The sequence below is a fragment of the Ambystoma mexicanum genome, chromosome 5p (genome assembly GCF_040938575.1).
Source record: "Ambystoma mexicanum isolate Mex_15411 chromosome 5p, UKY_AmexF1_1, whole genome shotgun sequence".
Lineage (NCBI taxonomy): Eukaryota > Metazoa > Chordata > Amphibia > Caudata > Ambystomatidae > Ambystoma > Ambystoma mexicanum.
Window position 1 is genome coordinate 980,946,941 of NC_090930.1, and position 20,507 is coordinate 980,967,447.

Genomic DNA, 20,507 nt, shown 5'->3' on the forward strand with positions numbered 1-20,507 from the left:
GGTTATGCACTTTTTCTTTCAGATAATTCCTGAAAAGATAGTTCTTGGTAGATGAAATAATTGGGATCCCCAGATAGGTCATACTCTATTTCACCATCAATTTTGTTTTATTAAGGAACCACGTAAAACCATTCAGATTTGTTCACCTGCTCAGCCTTGGAAAGACTGTCTTGATTTTCAATTATATACTGATTTAAGGCAACTATTAATCTTTGTAGACCGATTGGTTTATGGTCCATCAGTATAAAATCATTCGCAAAAATCACCCAAAATGTTTGAAGCAATAGCTAGTGCCCTGCCGATATCTGCAACCTGTAAATTAAACCGACAGGGCGCAAGTATACATCCTTCACGTAGGCCACTGCAAGTGGAGAAAGATTTAGTTACTAGCCCATCATTATTTAGCTTTAACTGATTTTTCGACCCCCTCATGTAGATGTATCAGTATGGAAAGTAGTCCATGAGGTAGACCATGTTTGTTCAATTTGTACCATAGGGTATTCCTGTCTACTAAATCGAATGCACGTGATAAATCCATTGAAGCAACATAAATTGCAGGAGATTTATTCTTCCATGCTAGATGTGGCTAAGAACTGATCAAGAGACCACCACAGTCGGTGCCCATTTGTTTCCTAAAACCCATCTGCTGAACAGATAGACTGTTATTACAGGCACTCCAGTCTTCAATGTGTTTTAGCACCAACGAGGCAAACATTTTAGAGTCTTCATCTAGCAGAGGAACAGGTTGGTAATTCAGAGGGGTTAACTTGTCGCCCTTCTTATAAATAGTGACCATGTATGATGTTTTCCAAGAAACGGGGAAAGGCCTAGTTTTCACAATATCATTAAATGGGATCCATAAAACGTTGGACCATAGGTCCCTATTCATTTTGATTTACATTCGTAATTTGGTTATGCGGTTATGCATGGATGCGTGCAGCTCTGGAAGAGTTGGCCTTGATAATTAGGCTTGCAAGATCTTCAATGGAACATTTCAGGTCCCATATGTTAGATCTCCGGCCCACCAAGTCATCCGTAGTGCCTCCCTCCGGCCAATATAGGTCCAAGAAATGTCCATACCAACCTGCTTCAGAAATGGGATTAGTTTGAGCAGATATTTGATTCACCTCGAGGCCATTAATTAAAAGCCAAAGGTTTCTGGAATTACCATCTTTCAAGGTAGACAGCATGGCCTCCCCCTCCCTTTGATACATAACACCCTGGTGCGATTTGACCCAGTTTTTTAGATTGTTTCAATTTCATTAATGCTCTCGGCTTGAAGTCCCAATTGCCGAGCATCTTATTCGATCGCATCAACCTACAGGTGCTGTTTTCCTATCTTGGACCCAAGAGTCAAACTTATGATTATGATCAAGACCCATCTTTGGGGCCTAGAGGGCCCCTTTCCTAATTCACCAATTGTGGCTTGTAAATAGGACCCAAAGATACTATGCATGTACGTAGATAGCTTAGACTTTAGAGGAGAGCTAACAAAATCGCTCGGCAAAACAATGTTAAGCATTGAGATGTTGCCATCATGCCATGCTAGGCGAGAACATGTAACATTAACATTCAAAGATGTAGAATAGGTTTGCCTTATATTTCCAATTTCATCTAGGCCTAAGGATATACATAGCATTGCATGATCGCTATAACCAGTAGGCACTACCTCAAAGTCAATAACCAGATCAAGCAGTCTATTGGATACAAAAATATAGTCAATTGTATAACATAGTTTCCCATTGGAGCAGGTGGGGGTCAGTTCATTGTAAGATCATTCACAAGAAACAGTCCACAACTAGTGAGTGTATCATACCAAATTGGCCTTGAAACCTTTTCCTCTGCGATTCAGGGACCATACCATAAGGGTTCAAAGAAACAGAGGTAAAGTCCCCAAAATCACGAAATGTGGAAAAATGTAAATGGTCACCAGGGGCAGAAACAAACCAATCTTCCAACATTAGGATAAGCTGTTTCACTGTGTAGCTCAAATTCTCCCGTGGATTCCAGTATATAGGTAAAAATTGTGTCGGGGGACAGGTGGTGGGTAGCATAGATTCAACCTCAATAATTACTGCAAGTACACCCTTAGTCACATTTCGGTGATTGATCACTCTTAGGCCGCAACCATTACAGATGGCAACGAGCAGGCCTCCCACCGGCCCCTTTGACCTTGAGTTACCAATTCAACCCATATATCATACCCGTCTAAAACAGGAGGAGCAACCAATCACATTTTTTGCAAAAAGATTATTGCTAAAGAACCAAGTTGACGACCTACATCAGGACAAGAGCATAACTTCGAAAAAACCCTGGTATTCCAGGAGGCAGCTGATAGAACAGAGACTGTGCTAAAGCTGATTTGTATAACCCTGTTAACTGTGAGATCGACTCTCTTAAGGACAGTGCTAACCATTGCGAATTTGACTTGTACGTCTCAGTATAGGTCCCCTTTGATCACCTGAAGAGAGATATCTCCACAGGTTGAATCAGACTCGGCCATCTGCAACTCTTGGCTACTGTTAAACTGAAAGGTCCCGCACAAACAAGTTGGGTCCTGGGAGTGTCTCTCTACCAGCCTATATGCCGGGTTAGAGTCTCGGCCATAGTCTTTAGCTCACCATCCTTTCACAGAAGAGACATTTCCACTACATAGCAGTCTTTGTCCTGCCCAAGGGAAGTCCAGCACCAAAATGCCAGGCAATTCTCTTCTTAACAAGAGTACCCGCAGCAACCCCAAACACGTGTTTTGGCCATAGAAGAATGGAAGTAAATCTTATCCTAGTTTATTAAAGTTGTGAACTTCCATTAAGAGTGACTCATACACCCTATACGAGACGATATCCTATGATATGATGTGGCATTTAATATGTTGTGGCATTTATAACGTGCCTGTACAAAAGTGTTTCTAGGTGCGACAAGACAAGGAGGGGGAAACAAACGGAGGAGAAAATAACAATCTTACTAGGCCTTGTCATTCAGATTGTGTAAGTGCAGTGAAGAGGTACAGGGAGAAGTGCCAGTGGGGAGGGTAAGGGCGGAGTGGAGTTAACTCGCTAGTGCAGCCAGCGGGTGGCTCATAAGTGCAGAGAAGGGACTCTGTAGGGTTGCAGATACAGACCCTTATGCAGGAACCTTACCCCGGTTTCAGAGGGTGACCAGGTGACCAATGCGCAGAGCAGTCTGGTGCATCAGCAGGGGAGAGAGAAAGCGGAAGGGAAAAGGAAGGTCTTGAGTTGCTTCCGGAACCTGAGGTGGTTCTGCTCAAGTTTGCTAGGCAGGGAGGCTGTTCCAGAGGGAGTGCCCAGCCGATGAGATAGATCTGCCCCCCAACTCTCTGCTTGGAGACGCGTCTGACCCTCAGAGTTGGAGGTGGATGAGTGGAGAGCTCAAGAAGGAAGATGTTTTGGAAGAGAAAGTTGGAGGTAGAGCGGTGCCATGCACCAGAAAACCTTGTGGGTGGTGCAGAGGGTTTTGAACTTGATCCTTGCAGCCACGTGGAGCCAGTGAAGAGATTTCAGATCTGGAGAGATACCAGGTTTAAGGCCAAGAACAAGTCTCGTAGTCTTGTTCTGGATAAGTTGTAAAGATCGATGAGTAGAGGTGGGAAGATTTCGAAAGAGGCTGTTGCAATAGTCCATCCTAGAGCACCAGAGCTCTGGATACAGTGAGCTTCTGGGGGAAAGTGAGAAAAAGAATAGCTCTGAGGAGGTGCAGCTGATGGTTTGACTTCTTAGAGACGTCATGGATGTGAGGAGAGAAGGAGAGGGTGTAGTCGAATCCAACTTGATCATACCTCCCAGGGTGGATAAAATCTAGCAATTTGATATCTTTAGTCTCAAAGCGGGAAATCTCATTTAGGAGCGTCAACGCTGTCGACCTATTTAAGTAATCGTGCCGCCATAGTCCGACATTTAATGAAGCAATAAGCTAGGCTCATCAGGGAATCGGGGATTTCTCCATAGAACCTCATTAGCAACAGTATTTGAATTCTTAATACAGGCCATAACGTTTGGATGTGCGCTGACTGGCAGGGATGCTTCAGTTAAAGTTTGTGGTAAATGCTTCCCCAGCAAATTTTGGGCCCCATGGGAGCTTGATACCTCTCTGCAAAGAGGTCACATACCTCTTTGGCAAGGTTCCTCTTAGCTGATCCCTGAAAAATCTTCACAGGATCCAAGGGAGTCTGAGACTAGGGGGGGGCCAAACCCTTTCTCTCCTGCTTGTCAGCGGCGAACTGACCGCCCTCCTGCCCGTTTAATGTCCTTTCCTCCAAAGATCCATCCCTACTTTTAGGAACCCCACTCACCCCTCCTCCAAAGGCCCATCAAGAGCAGTTGATCCTTTTAACGCCAACTGTTCAAGTATGCTCTTCAGTCGTTCTGATTTGCTCCTCCTTAAGATCGATGGGAGGGACCCCCACAAAAGGGATTGCATTATTCCCCATGTGTTCAACAGAAACCCCCCTGGGGACCCACCTGGATTGAGGGGAATGATCATTGGAGCCTAATGGCTCCTGGAGGCTGGTCTAATGGGCATTTTATCCCCTATTTGCAACACCTGAGATATTTTTAAAAGATCGTAAATATTGCTGTCCTCCCCCTTTTTTCACGCTATTCATCCCCACCTTCTTACCCCTAACCGCCCCCTTGTTTCATTGCATTCATAAGAGTGTCAGCTGTATCTGACTGAGCTTCCACTCGAGACATGTCTTGTCCCACCTCCAGTTCACCAGAACCAAATTCCGAAACCCACACCCGCTGTAAAGCTGAGTTCACCTGGGCGATGGGAGGGTCGGAAGATCCCACTCCCCACTGCAAGAAGAGCCATCCAAATTCACTGGATGTATGTTGTCCAGTAAATCCTCCCGCACCATGGAGCACAGACATTTATGGGTGGATTTCTTAGAGAGCTTCCGGAAATCTATGGGCAACATTTTATTTTGTTATTTAAATTTGTTCCCTTTTTAATTTATTTTAATTACTTCCATAGAGGTGTGCGACAAAGACCCCCTCTCCCCCAAACCCCTATTTCCACAAATGGCACCTCTACCCGAACAGAGGAGGGGGGGAGGGAAAACACTAAAGCGCGTGACATGCTGTCTCTCCTACTAGTAAAAACTAGTGGGGCGGCTATAATATCTTTAAGGGTGTCTGCCCTTTGTTTTTTTCTAATTTTAAAGCTCTTTGTAGAGAGAAAAAACAAACTTTTTATTATCGTGTATCACCACGAAGCTTAGAACCTAGCACTACTACCCCTAAAGTGCAATATAAAAATCACAATAGCAGCACAAATGACTTCAATGCACAAGTTTTTATCACCCCTAATAATTCAATCAGAGCAACACACCTGGTCACCAACTTTATATCCATGTTCAATTTTCTGCCATTATTGGATTTCCGCACGCTCCTCCGACGGAGCACAATATTAAAGAGAACCACCACGCCCCCACACCACTGGACCAGCGAACAGCCAAAAGCACTCTCTGGCACTCGGAATACTCGTTCAAATAGTGAGTCCAAAGTGATCAAGTAAGTCCCAGAGCAGATATGTGACTGGTTCTTCTATACCTCCAGGTATATGTTCCACTGGAAATGCAAGGCAAACGGGAGAGGCGCCAACAGCACTCGGGATGCGTGCAGCCTTGGTCTGAAATACTGGTTCCGGTCTGCAGGGGGCAGGGCCCAGATATTTCTCCAGGTATATGTTTGTCAACTTCACAGGGTTTATCGCTCAAGTTAGACAATATTTCTTCTTCTTCACCTGATTCACTGGAACTGGTGTGAGACTCCCTTCTTCCCCTTATCCTGAAGTCTTTTTTTGTAGAGATAGGGTCTACCTCAGAGGGAAGCCACTATGCCTGCCTGGGTTCCTAGCGGGCTAGTGGCCCCTACCCCGAGGGGAAAAAAGCCATGGAAGGCAGAAAAAACCTTGGATGGTATCGTGGACAGTGAAGGTCTTGTTGTCCTCTTGGTAAGCGAGAAGGTCCAATTGTCAGGTACAGCTCCAGAGTGGTAGGACAGGTCCTTGTGTCAGGCAGGGAGATAATGCTAGCAGCAGGTGTTAGTGGGACTGAAGCCACCCTCCTGAAGATGGAAGTATGCACAAAGGATAGCTGTCAAAGACAGAGCCGCGGGAAAATGACTTCCACGAGGGAGAGCCGTGAGAATGCTCTTCTAAAGAGGGAGAGGTAAGCAGTGCATAGCTGATGGCTACTAGCAGCGCTGAAGCACGATTGCAAAAGAAAAGACTCGACTACTGAGAGAGGAAGGAGAGGAGGACCAGGGAGCAGAGAAACCAGGAGGAGTCAGTACAGTGGGAAAAAACGGGAGAGGGGAAAGAGACGGGAGAAGGTGGCAGAGCCGCAGCAGAGGCGGGCACCACACCAGAAAAAGCACACAAAGCAGAGCAAGAGAAAAAATCAGCAGCGGGGAAGAAAAAACAGAAGAAAAGCAGCTTGCTGGACGAGCAGAGTAAAACAACTAGCGTCTTACCGAAAGAGGAAGGCAAAGTGGGTTGCGGGGGCCATGTTGAAATAAAGTAGACCGTGACTGCATGGTGGAAAGAAGCTTGATGTGCAATGTCAATGGAGGTGCATCGTCCATCTATTCCATAAGCGCCACCTATTGGAACGCGTGACAATGTTCCACCGGAAATGCAAGACAAATGGGAGAGGCGCAAACACAGCAACTGCACTCGCTGGCACTCTGGATACGTGCATGTTCAAGCTTGTTCTGTGACGTATTCCTTCTATCGAACAAAATGGCTCGCTTGTTGGGAACCTTTTTTAATTAAGCTTTACCTCATGTATGGCTTGCACCCTTTGGCAAGGTGGCCTTACAGACTGTTTAGTAAACAAACGAGGAAAAAGAGGCCTCTCAAAACTGTTCAGCTGGTCACATGTTAATTATGATCTGACTATCCCACAAATTCCCACATGTGATCACCCACGCAGATTCTCCATCCACTATTGTGCCTTTCAGCCCAAACCCCACGTCTCTGCCGCCCTGGTAAGTACCTCACACACTGCTAGTTGCACACAGTTTTCTCTGACCCACTTTTAAGTGGGGAGTTGTTATAGCAAGATTATACACTGCACAACCCAGGAACACAGAAGTGGAATATGGAGCTCTAAAGAAAAATTGGTGTAGAGATCACACTCTGGAACTCATTGTATGCGTTCTGTGGTCTCTTGTGGTGGGCAAGACTAGGAGAAAGCAAGGGAGTTGGAAAACAAGTCATGATTCACCTTGTGATGTTATTATATTTCCTGTGGTCCAACTGTTTGTTTAACTTCCTTGTATTTTCCGCATCGTGAGAGGAATTTCTACAATGTGGCCAGGATCTGTCACGTAAAATAAATATCCTCTTTTTGCAAATGGGCCCTTATCCCCTTTTGGGTTGATGTACTATAAAGTCCCCAACGTATGCTCTTGTTCTGTTACTTAAGGCTTTTATTCCATGGAACTTTTCCATTTAGATATTGGGGTTCATTACACGTTCTCCAGTCTGGAAACATTTTTCCGGACCAGGGAAATGCAAGTTTGCCGTTGGGGGCACCGATTTACCACCAGGCCTGACCTGGCAGTAAATCAGGCCCATACCAGTGCAGGTAATTCCGGGAATCCCCTCCATGGAGTCCTACAGGTAGGGGCAGTTACTGAGACCTTCCAACTTGTAATGAGCCCCATTGTGTATGATCAATTGCTGCCGTTTGTCTTCTGTCCAACATTTGCTTTTTATTAAATAGTGTTAGTCTACCTAAAATATCACCCACTGGCCATAAACACATTTCAAGGGAGGCCAGACGCCCACTACTCCACAAACCTGTTACAGTGATTTAATGATATTTATTGTTATCTAATCTTTTAACTGTATACACCAGTGCATTATGTACGAATTTCTTGTTAAAGTTTAGCAATGCCGTGTTGTATAAATGAGGTGCATTTTACCATTCAATTTACATTTTACTCACGTGGTTTTGAATGAAATTTCTAATTTCCAGACAAACATGGCTTTTTGATAGTTTCATTTTTCATTTCATTGCAAAAAAAGCAAGAGACATTTCACCAAAAACACAGGAGTTGCATCTTATGCCCTTTTATCCTGGCACTCATAGGAAGACGTGATCTTCCTGAGATTTCCAAGAGGCAAGTTGGTTTTTCAGTTTGAGACAAACTGAGCCTATGTTTTGAGGGATAAGACATTTTGTGTCTACGCGCTTGATGAGAACAGTCTACTTTTGGAATGTAAACGGACCACATTTCTAAAACCTGGTTAAAATAGGCAAGGCTTTCTTTTTATTTGTTTGTGTATCGATAATCTATTGAGTCACAAACAACCACCTACAAAATAAAAAATAAACTGAAGGCATGTTTTTATTCTTATTGTTTAATGCGGAAAATACAAATTCCATAAAACAGAACAGTAGATTTAATTTCAAAGTTATATATTGCACATTAAAAAAAGAATGCGCTAAGGCTTAACATTTGTGATTGGCATAGTAAAATTACAGGTGCTTCTTCATGGTTGTTACTGCTTGACGAAGAGTAAGGCTCAGCCAATAACACATGAATTGACATTTAATAAAAAACATAGAGCTGGATCAATCTGTGAAAAGCCAGTTCCTGTTAAGACCATGTAAATCGTTTTTTTCCTAATATGTGAATAGGGCAGGCAAAAAAATATAAAGTGCTGCAGATCTTCGGTCGGTGCAGAACAAAGTAGACCATTTCTTTCTGCTGAATGGCCTGACCAACCTGCAGTTAGTGCACGCGATGAAATACAGTTAAAATGTGCCCTTGTCACGATGCATAGGTCTGATCATTTAAGATTCCATAAAAGATTATCTTGAATCCCATTAGAAGCAAATGGAACAAATCTACAATTAAAAGGTTTTAAAAGTTCCACACACACTCTGCCATCTGTACTCGATTGATTGAGATGGATTGTGTAGTGTTTGTGCATAGTTTGATTGTACCAAAAGGGGGAATTAAAATGTGAAGTGTTTACTTTTGTTAGTAGCTTCTTTACATGTTTAAACCATGGAATCAATGCAGTTTTTCAAGATACTAAATTGGGTTAGGACTGCCACAGAATTGGACCATACACATAACCTGTGGAGTACAGATTCAAGACACCACTCACACTTCAAATAGGGCTGATTTAATGTACTGCATATTTGGATGCAGATCTAGGCGTAAAGAACTCATGGTGGCAACAGTAAAGACAGACACAAGTGATCACACTTCAAGGGTGTTTATTAAACTGTATATGCGGGTTGGAAAAACGCCTAAACCTAAATCTAAGATGGGAGCAAGCTATGACCATCAAATAATAATAAGGCAGTCCTAGGGGCATCTTGTCAAATAAAAGGGTCTATACTAAGAAAAACCTATTGCCAATCCTTACGCTAAATACAAACAAAGAGTGTGGGATATGATTCACAGGAAAGAAAGAAGTGTTCACAAATAATAAGTCAGGATGCGGTATTCAGGTTCTCCCTTCCCCACATTTTGAGCACAGGACAAGGTGGGACTCTGGAGCACAGCACAAGCTCGAGTTTTCCCAGCACGAGACTACAGTTCTGCTCTCAAGTATCATGACCTTCGGTGGTTAAGTCTCTTTTCTACAAAAAGTCTCTTGCCTCCAATGACTTGATTTGCGCCAAAAATAATTAACAAAAGTTCCTCTATGCTTGCACTTTGGGTGATGCCTTATCACCTCTGGATTCCCCTCTTCCAAGCTCAGACCCTTTCACAATGTTAGCCTCCCTCTGTCGGGTTCACTATGGCTTTCAACACAATCTCATCTGTGGCATTCACAAATCTTAATGTCTTTTTAAACAGTTCACTGTGGACATCCCTCTGCCGGGTTCACTCTTGCCAAAACACTATATCAGGGCTTTTGGCTTTGCCCCCTCTTTATCAGCATCACTCTGTTGGGTTCACTCTTGCCAACTTTGTCAATCACACAATTCCTTGAACAGTTCTTACGATGCAGGATTCACTTCCCTTAGCTTCACAGTCATCTGCCGGTCAAAGACTTTCGACTGTACAGAGGATTTTAGTAGACCCCTGTATGACCTCTTTGACCCCTTTCTTGCCTTTCCCAAGTCTTGTTAGTTTCAACAATAGGGTCATTGCCCAGAGTTTCCTGAGTGAGCACCCACGTGGCGCCTAACTCTTCTGTAGCTGGTTGTCCCCTCTCGTTATAGCAGATATTTGTACTTTCTTCAATTAGCCGTTTGCTACTTTTGTGCAACACAGTTCGGTTTCTTATCGGCTACCCCATCGACTCACCGGCTCTGATGAACCACTTGGCTTTTCTTGTCTCTGCAGTCAAGGTCTGTACCGCGGTGGCAAGCGTCTCTCCTCGGCTTGGTTATCAGCGGAGGAGGGCCGTGTGTACTGTTCACTTCTATTGGTACACACGCTGGCTATGGTACGCAGCCTTACAATTCCTTCTGTGGAGGTTTTGCGTGCCTGCCTTTGGAAAGGGCAAGGTTGCCTCTCTCCTTTTCACCATCCCGGTTTACGCTGTCTTTCTCCTCTTATGCTGTGCTGGGTTAGCTCTCTTGTCCTGCTGTCTGCCCTGCTCATATTGTGCTCTCATGCTCCACCTTTTATCGCTGTGGGGAAGGGAAAGTGCCCTTGGGTATGTGTGATTCTGGTCAATTGCCTGACTTTGCCTGACACTTGTAGTGGGGCATGTTGGCTCTGGTGTTTGTCGGTCTTCTTTCGTGGTGTGTGAAAGTGTTCATGTTGGAAAAGGGGGGGAGGGTAGAGTATTTACGTATCCTACGGGGTAGGGAGGGGAAAAGGTGTTATAAGAAGGGGATACCGCGTCTCACCCGTCGGTGCCTCACTTCCACTCCCTGAGGACCCCTGATCCAGGTGATCCTCCCTGACTAGTCCACTCCCAGAAACTGGATCCAATAGTGATGGCTGTATCCTGGCCACCTGGATGACAGATCCCCAGGGACTAGTCGGGGAGACACCTTCAGGTTTCTCACATAGGCAAGCACAATCATTCCTTTCAAAAAGGTTGTCTACTGTTTGTAGCGAGAGCACATTCTTGAAGCCCTATAAGGTTCCCCCATATTTAACTACTGATATGCCATTTTTTTAGTTTAAAAGATCTGTAATAAGATTGGTTAAACACAGGCACTGCAACATGTCCACAGTGCCTGCAAGTAGCAAACATCATAGTAGCAATTGCAATTCCCAGTTGCTTCTAAATACTTACCTAAAGGAACAATCCTGTTGACATCACCAACACTTAATTTTTCTTTGTTCTCGGTCCGAAGTATTCGATAACCTCTCATGTAATAGTTAAACTATAAAACGTCATGTTATCCATCGTTCAGCTAATTGCACTATTTTTGTACAGCTACCATAACCGTGAACTTGTGGAGCATGAGAATACTCCAGCTTTTATTAAACCACCTTCTTGAAATAGATTTACTTTTATTGGGTATTTTGTTTTCTTGATAATTTAACATCATCACGTTTTATGGTTGTTTAGGCAAATGAAATGTTGTTCAGCGGAAGAAAACTGACTGCACAAGAAGCCTGTACAAAAGGATTAATCTCTCAAGTTTTCTGGCCTGGAACTTTCACACAAGAAGTAATGGTTCGAATTAAAGAACTTGCGACCTGCAATGCAGTAGTAAGTCAAATGTTTGTATTTGTGTGTGTGTGTGTATGGTGCACGTGTCTTGGATCCAAACGAATATAAAGTCTTTGATAATATGATTGATTTTTGTTTTTCCAATCTTGCTTTTATTCGTACATTTTTTTTTATGATAGGTTTTTTAGTTCTGGAGGAGTGAGTTGTGTCCCCCATTATATTTACATTCTTTTCATACATCATTTTTTTTGTTATAGTTAAATTAACCCCTTAACACCTTTTTGGGTGACCTTTATTAGTCAATCTTCCTGCAAAAGCCGTTATTCAATTGACTTTATCACAATTTACCAGAAGAATCCTGTCTGAGAGTTATTGGCTCTTGACAGCCTGAACCAAGCATCAATAGCCCACACTTTTGTGTCAAAACTTATTGTGTGCACAACAGGATGTGCTGTTTGTAAAGCTTTCCTGTTGTTTCTGACACTGAGACTCCGAGTGCAGAACACACAGGGACTGAGACCAGTCTATTGCTTTAACCAAATATCTGTTGTGTGATCATCACTGGTTAGCTCCTCCACGCATCAGATGGAAGTCGTCAATAATGACCTTTTAATTGTGTATTGAACTGGATTTTTTTATTTGCTGTTTGTGGGTGGGCTAAGATTCCCTCAGTCTCTAGCCCTCGGACAGTGCCCACTGTACAAGAGCAAGAGTCTTGCAACCATCAACAGGAGGGCACACATTCTAGAATGCAGCACGTGTTATGGGACAGCTTCCTCCTGACCCTCACTCACCCCCCTTCTCAGCTGTATTAAAATGTTTGCAGATACTAATAGGGTCAATTTCAAAAGATGCAGGCAGTTCAAAATTGTAACTGGTAGGGCAGCTTCCTTCATCATTGGTACTGGCATCCTCCTCGTACCCATGCATAACCCACCACAACTAGAGAGTTCGGATGTACCTCTGGTACAGAGGATTTTGAATACTGTCTATATCCATCTTGTTGCTCCTTTTTGCGCAGTAGCTTCTTTCTTTTCGCTCCCCTACATCATTAGGGATGTTTTGTCCTTTGCCTTGATCCTGATTGGTTAAGAAAATATGCATCCGTCGGTCATATGCTGTGTTGCAGTCTTTAAGCAATCTACTTGTTGTGACGGAAACGTCTCCGGGTTTGAAGGCCTTTGCGTTTGCATCTTTGTTCAGATGGCCAATAGCAGGTCTGCTTGGGATGTTCCAACTGGTGAGTTCCTGTTTGTTCTATGCTAGAATATATTGGAGTTCCATGTGTAACCATCTCCGATCCATGTCTGTCAAACACCTGCAACGATGTTAAATCTGGCTTTGTAAAGGTATACGGTCAGCTGTATGTGTCCTGCAGCGAATTTACAAAACAAATTGTTCCTTCTACCTTTCCAAGGATAGACATATTGGCTTTGCCAATACTTCTTGATTGATCAGTGCTGTGAAAGTGTGTGAGAGCATGACTGTGTCAGTGCAATGTCAATAGTCCTTGTTAGTGCAGTGTGAGCTTAGCAAGGGAGTGCACTGTGACCAGAGAAGCATTAGTGGAGTGTGAGCGATGTTTGAGTAATACAGTGGGAGCGGTACTAGTGATAACCATCCCAAGAGAACGCTGTATGTCTACCCTATCTTCCCTCGTCCCCAAACCCTATCCTTTCTTCCCCTTTACCAGAAAGTACTAACACATACTTATGTAAAGGTAAAACATCCTTGTACCTTAAAAAGTACCCGTACACAATAGAACAAAACATGGCTATTCAACCTCTACAATATAAGTACTGTGAAGAAGATGGGGGGGGGGTGGGGAGGGGACATGAAGATCACTGCGGAAAACTGGAGTGAACAGTCTTGTCTTTCTCGCGATCTGTTTGGACTGATCCAATACAAAATAGAAGAGGGAAAAAGGCAACCTGCGGCACAGCCAAAGTGAAATACCTGAATGCTACTGTGGTCTCGTGGAGGAACACAGCTGCTTGGGAAATGCCGGCATTGATGCAAACCACACAAACTGGTATGCAGGTAACCCGAGAGGTGCTGGAGTTCCAGGGAAGCCGGTTAACGGATACCGAGAATGGGATAGGAGAGTCTGGGACCCAAAGATTCAAAGAGAGAGAAAAGAAACAAAGTATGCTTGGCAGGTGAGTAAACCAAGCAATCGGAGGACGGAACAGCAAGTCTAGGTCTGCACCCATATGTAAACCTGTGAATTGGGAAGCTTAATCATTTACAGATCTTCATAGTCACAGTGTTGGGTAAAAAAGGAACCCAGCTTAACTGTCGTACAAAGGGAATTTAAGAAAACCAGCTGTCTGAGACCCAGAAGAATAAAAGGAGGGGATCCTCAAATACACAAGTACCTGATCCCATTGGTAGTGTCTGGCAGGCAAGTGAACCAGACCTTCCCTCTATGTGAATCAGAAGAGTAGGACACACAAAAGTAAAGAACATTGTTTTGCATCATTGTGAAAGCCTGAGAAGGCCAGACGAAAGGGAGACCCTGGCGCAGAGAACCTTGTCTGACATCACTTGGAGAGCCTGAGGAACCCCAGGGGAAGGGAGCCATCCCACTGGGACTGGGACTTTGTGGCATTTGAAGAGTGCATTTGGTGTCTATTAGCAACCAAAAACATTGGGAACTTTGTTTGTGAAGAACCTTTTACTACCAATCAGAAGGCAACTTAGTTTAAGTTGTTAGTGTAAGGTTCAGAAATAGTTTTTCTTTAGGACACGACAGTTGACTGGCTTTTTTTTTGGCATCCTGACATTCTCCTTTGTTTTCTTTGAGGAGGGAAGCTCCTCTTGGCTTTGGGGACAGAGGCAATTTTACAACCTACCAATTTCTTTAACTAAACGTCTTTAACCATAACCATGTCACTTGCATGTCTGAGCCTTACTTCTGCACCCTTACACCACCCTGCAGATTTGGATCTTTTCTTGGGCTGCAGAGTAATCTTCATTGCTGATCCCTAGACCTCTGAACATTTGTTACCAATGATAACCAACATTTGGGTTCCTTTTCTTTTCAGACTACCTACATTGAAATTAACTTGAATACTCAGACATCCATCCTTCATCTAAGTATTCATGCCTACTTCTTATTAAACTTTCCCATTTCTTTTTTACTTTGATGTTACTTTTACCTCCGGTTGAAACGCTTCCTCTTTATTCCTTAGGACATATTTGGGGATGTTAGTTTTTTTAGCTAGTTTATATCCACCCAGCATTATACTTTGTATCACTTTCAAGATCCTAATTTAATATACAAATGAGGAGAATTCATCAGAGTTATGATGGGGATGTCTTTAGGAAGAACCCATCATCCTATGTAAAGTGGTTCCTTTCAAATGTTATGTTCTAGCCTATCCCCCACCTACTATTCCATTTTGATGATTTTCATGTCATAGTTAAGCTTTGCACATTGATCTATTCGTTTGTTCCAGTGTCCAGTAGGGAAGCTGCTGAGGCATTTACTAGTCAAATGTTCAAACTCGGTTATCCAGGTAGCCATGCTAGATCTGAGTGCTGCAAGGGTTAGGTTTGGGTTCCTGGTCTGCAAATTACCACAAATATCTTAAGAAGTCCCACAATTGATTTTTAAACCTCTTATTTTATCCTAAAGCTTTACTGTGGCTACAATTGTCAGACTTCGTCATATGAGTAAAACCAAAATGGGAAAAGATCGGGATGTTCATCGAAGTGGGAGCAGTCTTATCCTTACAATATGAACCTGAAAGTCATTCTCTGCACTTTAGGCCATGGTGAGTATATATTTATTTCCTCTTGTGGAGTAAATCACTGATCTTCTGATATCAAGCTGAACATCAGACCAGGGTAATGGCATTCTTCTTTTGTTGTATGTTATGGTGGTGAGGGAGGTGTGCCATTGTGTAGAAGGTTGGAACTTACACACACACACACACCACACACACACAGCGCTCCTTAACTATTAAGTCAGGTTTTGGACCATGTTTGGTCAGTTCCTTTTTTCGAATCATCAATGGTCGGATGCCACAGCATGATACTTTGGAATATTGTCTATACTACCCACTGACCATAAATTGAACACAATTTTCAAACTACTAGCCCATCATTCCTGTACATATGAAATGTAGGTGTCTTACATGTTTTTCCCATGATCACCTTGCTCAGGGATGTAGAAAGTTCACTGGATCCTCCAAGCCTGTTAAGGAATCCAGACCCACTTTTGTCCCTAGGCAGGAGTTCTTTCTTCCTCTGGATATCCTCTATGAGGATGAGAAGTCAGATTTGGAATATGACCCTGTTTGTCATCTTTAGTAGAGCAGATTAAAATGAGACTATATAGAAAAATCATCATGGCGGACACCCTCCCAATTTACTCCATAATTGCAGAAGAGCTCAAAAGTGGAACGTGCAAAGCACTCAACAAGTGGGCATTAACCCTTCAGGAAACTCTCAGAGAAATATCGTGTTCGGAAGAAGATCTGAAGACCAACCCAGACCGGGTAAAAAGAAAAATGGAGCTCATGGACTGGATCAAGACGATAGACAGAGCCAGTGCAAATAAGCTACTAACCCATCTTCCACCGACTTTCAACAAAGTCAAGAAACCCTTGAACTACTGTACAAAATTCCCAAATAAAAACATGCAATCAACATTTCAACATTTTTGAAAGCCAGACTAAATCTGCTGATGACACATGAAATCCTGGCAATACGGGCAACGAAATCAGAGAACAGCTGTCGCCTATGTAAAGAGAAAGAGCAAGTTGAAACACTGAAACATCTAGTATTAAGATGCCCTAAAACACATCAAAACGGAGATAAATATCTTCAATCATGTCTACAAGCGGCAGTGACGCTAGATGAAGCGACTGTCTGGAACAGGCTAATGTCAGGAGAGACAACGAGATGGACTTTAACCATGGTGAAGCTAATAGAACTAGCCTTGAAATCTATCGCCAACTCTACGACAGAGGGAGACAATCTATGAAAACGAGAAAAATTGTCTACATGAGAAGCAAACGATTCTTGTAAAAATCAAACAAATCTTTTTGATTCAAATTCAAGTAAATAAATAAAAAAATAAAAAAATATGACCCTGTTGAGCCTGATGTGGCTCCTGTCTTTTCCGGGGACAGTCAGTTGGAAGAGTTACATCAATCACTCCATGATGCCAGTGGCTTAGACACATCTCCTGAGGTGGAGTTTGGCAGGCCAGAGCCTGGAGCCCATGCTGAGTCCTATAGGAGACTGATGGCCAGGGTTACGGAGTATCTTGGTTGGTCTAGTCCTCCGGAAGTTCAGGATGACTTGACTGATATTTTGGATCAAGGTCAGTCCACTGACCCAGTGTTGCCTTTTCATTTGACTTTGCAAAAAAGGGTGGCGGCTGCTGGCAGACCCCAAAGTCTCTTCCGGCAGTTAACAAGTCGTTAACTAATAAAATACCGCACTTCCAGTAGCGACCCCTATCCACTCACCCTGATCCCGAGAGTTTGGTGGTTCAGGCAGCTACGGCCACCTCGAGGCAGGCGGCGTACCCTACCATCCCTCCTGATAGGGATGATGAGCGCTTCGATGGTTGGGCACGCAAGGTGTTTTCTGCGGGGAGTATGGTGCTGATATCCGCCAACTCCACTTGTGCCTTGGCAAGATTTTCACACACTCATTGGAATAGCAACTGTCTAGCGGCTGGGCATATTCCCGAGGGGGAAGAAAGGGATGTGTTCCTTGCTCTCGTGCAGGATGGCAAGGATGCCATGTGTGAATTCCTTCAGTCTGGGTTGGACACGGCCGACTGTGTTAGAGCACCGTTATACGCAGGTTTGCGTGGTTGCGGAAGTCGGGTTTTGCTACATATGTACAGGCCCGTCTTCTGAACATGTCTGAGTGCAGCAGTGCGTCAACTTCTGCCTGTTCGTCCTAGGGGACAACAGTGGAGGGGAGGTTCCTTTCGTTACTACTCCTCTTTTGGTAGGACGAGAGGTGAAGGCAATCAAAGGGGTCAAAGTAGAAGTACCTGTGGTTGTCGGGGAAATGGAGGTGCCAAAGCCGCTCAAGCAGCAGCCTCTTTGCCTTCAGGCGCTGCAACAGCCGCTCCAAACCAACTATGAGGCCATGTTCCATTGTTCGCCAGTTGGGGGCAGACTGTCTCAGCATCTCGAAGAATGGCGAGCTATTACTTCGGATGCGTGGGTTCTGGAGACAATGGCCCACGGCTACTGCCTGCCCTTCCTAAAGCGGCCTCATGACAATCCACTGGGCAGTCTCTTTGAAGCTTCCAGATCCGCTCCTTGTGCAGGAAATCTTAACCCTGCTGGAGAAGGGTGCTATAGAACTAGTGCTTGTAGCGGAGAGGAACAAGGGATGGTATTCCCCATATTTTTTTATTCCAAAGAAAGACTGGGGACTGAGACCCATCTTGGACTTGCATTGGTTGAACAGGTTCCTCCTGAAGGACAAGTTCAAGATGGTTACTCTTTCTCGGGTCCTTCGACATCCTGTAGGTCTCTGGACCTACAGGATGCTTACTTTCATGTGCCGATTCATCCAAAGCACGGAAAGTACATGAGGTTTGCGGCTGGCAGCTCGCACTTTCAGTTTCGGGTACTGCCTTTCGGATTGACCTCCACCCGAGGGTCTTCACAAAGATAATGGTGGTGGTGGCAGCGTATCTCAGGTGAGGGGGGATTCACCTCTACCCCTACCTGGACGACTGGCTGATCCAAGCACATTCTCCTGAGCAAGCTCTGGATTATCTCAGTCTCACCTGCCGCTCCCTCCACAATCTGGGCTTCCCCCTTAATTTCAAGAAGTTGCATCTGACACCTCAACAGCTCCAGTACATCGGGGCTGTGTTGGACACGCCCCTGGAAAAGTGTTCGCCTCCCAAGGTGAGGGCTTATCACATTGTACAGATGGTGGACAAATTTTAACGTGTCCTGAGTTTTCCGGCTTTCGTATTCTTAAAGTTGCTCGGCCTCATGGCATCCTGCATTTTTCTGGTGCCAGAGGTCAGACTGCGGATGAGATCCCTGCAATGGGTCCTCAAGATGCAGTGGTCCCAATTCTCAGGCAAGATGTCTGATCCCATTCAGGTTCCACTCTCGGTCGCGCAGGATCTTCTGTTGTGGGCCAGCAAAGGGAATCTGATGAAGGGGGAGCCATTTTCGCAACCTTGGCTGGAGGTGACGGTGGTGACGGACGTCTCACTCACTGGATGGGGTGGCTCATGCCGACGAACTGACTGCCAGCGGTCGTTGGTCTCCGTCGGAGTCCAAACTCCACATCAACCTGTTGGAGCTGAAAGCCATCAGGCTGGCCCTTAAGGCTTTTCTGCCGTCTGTGCGACGGAAGAATGTCCTGATCATGATGGAAAACGCAGTGGCCATGCATTACCTCAACAAAAAAGGGTGAGCGATCTTCTGTGGTGGGCCAGCAAAGGGAATCTGATGAAGGGGGAGCCATTTTCGCAACCTTGGCTGGAGGTGACGGTGGTGACAGACGTCTCACTCACTGGATGGGGTGGCTCATGCCGACAAACTGACTGCCAGCGGTCGTTGGTCTCCGTCGGAGTCCAAACTCCACATCAACCTGTTGGAGCTGAAAGCCATCAGGCTGGCCCTTAAGGCTTTTCTGCCGTCTGTGCGACGGAAGAGTGTCCTGATCATGATGGAAAACGCAGTGGCCATGCATTACCTCAACAAAAAAGGGTGAGTGGGGTCGCTCACGTTTTGCAGAGATGCAATACAGCTCTGGTTCTGAGCAATCCAGCAAGGAATTTCACTTACGGCAGTCCATCTGGCCGGAGAGGAGAATGCAGCGGCGGACGGTCTGAGCAGGCAGAGCACGATCTCTCACGAGTGGGAGTTGGCTCAGGAAGACCTTCTAGAGGCCTTCACCCTTTGGGGAACCTCAAGTGGATCTGTTCGCGACCAGTGCCAACCGGAAGTGTGACAGATTCTGCTGAAGGGAATTTCCTCCGAGAGGAGCCTTAGGGGACGCATTCTACGTGGATTGGTCATTCCCACTTCTGTACACGTTTCCTCCGGTCCCCGTCATTCCTCATGTACTAAGGAGGTTGCAGAGGTTTGGATCCCACATGATCCTCATTGCTCCGGATTGGGCCAGGAGAGCATGGTACCCGGACCTTCTAGAGATGTCCATTTGTCCTCCACGCCGTCTTCCCTACCGAGAGTATCTTCTCTCACCCGAGGGGGTTTGGGGAGGTTGGGTTCTCCATCCAGAGGTCAAGACTCTCAACCTTCACGCTTTGTTTCTGAAAGGTTGAGATACAAGGATTGGGACCTCCCGGATGATGTGATGGAGGTGTTGCTTTCGGCAAGGCGGCCGGCAACCAAATCCCTGTACCTTTTGCCGTAAGTTTTGCGACTGGTGCAGAGGACACAATGTCGATCCTGTTCAGTATTCCATTCCCATGGTTCTGTCTTTCTTGCTTTCTTTGGCCCACAGGGGACTTCAAGTAGGTACCATTAAAGGTTACCTGGCGGCGCTGTCTATCTTCAAGCGCTCGTCTGAAGAATGTTCTTATTTTAAGATTCCTTTGATTTCCCAGTTTCTTAAAGAGCTCACTAATGTGTTCCCATCATCCCCGTTTCAGGCGCCGTTTTGGGATTTGAATTTGGTCTTGAAATTCCTGATGGGTGCTCTGTTTGAAAATTTGCACTCTTGTCCTTTGAGACTGTTGTCTTTCAAGGCGGTGTTCTTGGTTGCGGTTACATCCGCTCGCAGAGTGAGTGAATTACAAGCACTTTCATCTAAGCCAGCCTTTACTGTGTTCCACAAGGATAGGGTTGTAGCGAGGTGTGATGAGGAAACAGTATCGGCCACTACGGAACTAAACAGGAGGGAGG

General features: G+C 44.8%; 1 protein-coding gene across 1 annotated transcript in view; it reads left to right on the top strand.

Annotated features, from left to right (window-relative positions):
- Positions 1–20,507, top strand: part of CDYL (chromodomain Y like) — a 585,270-nt gene that overhangs the window by 525,248 nt on the left and 39,515 nt on the right. The window contains exon 6 of the mRNA XM_069613448.1: positions 11,527–11,670. Within this exon, the coding sequence (XP_069469549.1) occupies positions 11,527–11,670 (144 nt within the window). The remainder of the gene's footprint in view (positions 1–11,526; positions 11,671–20,507) is intronic.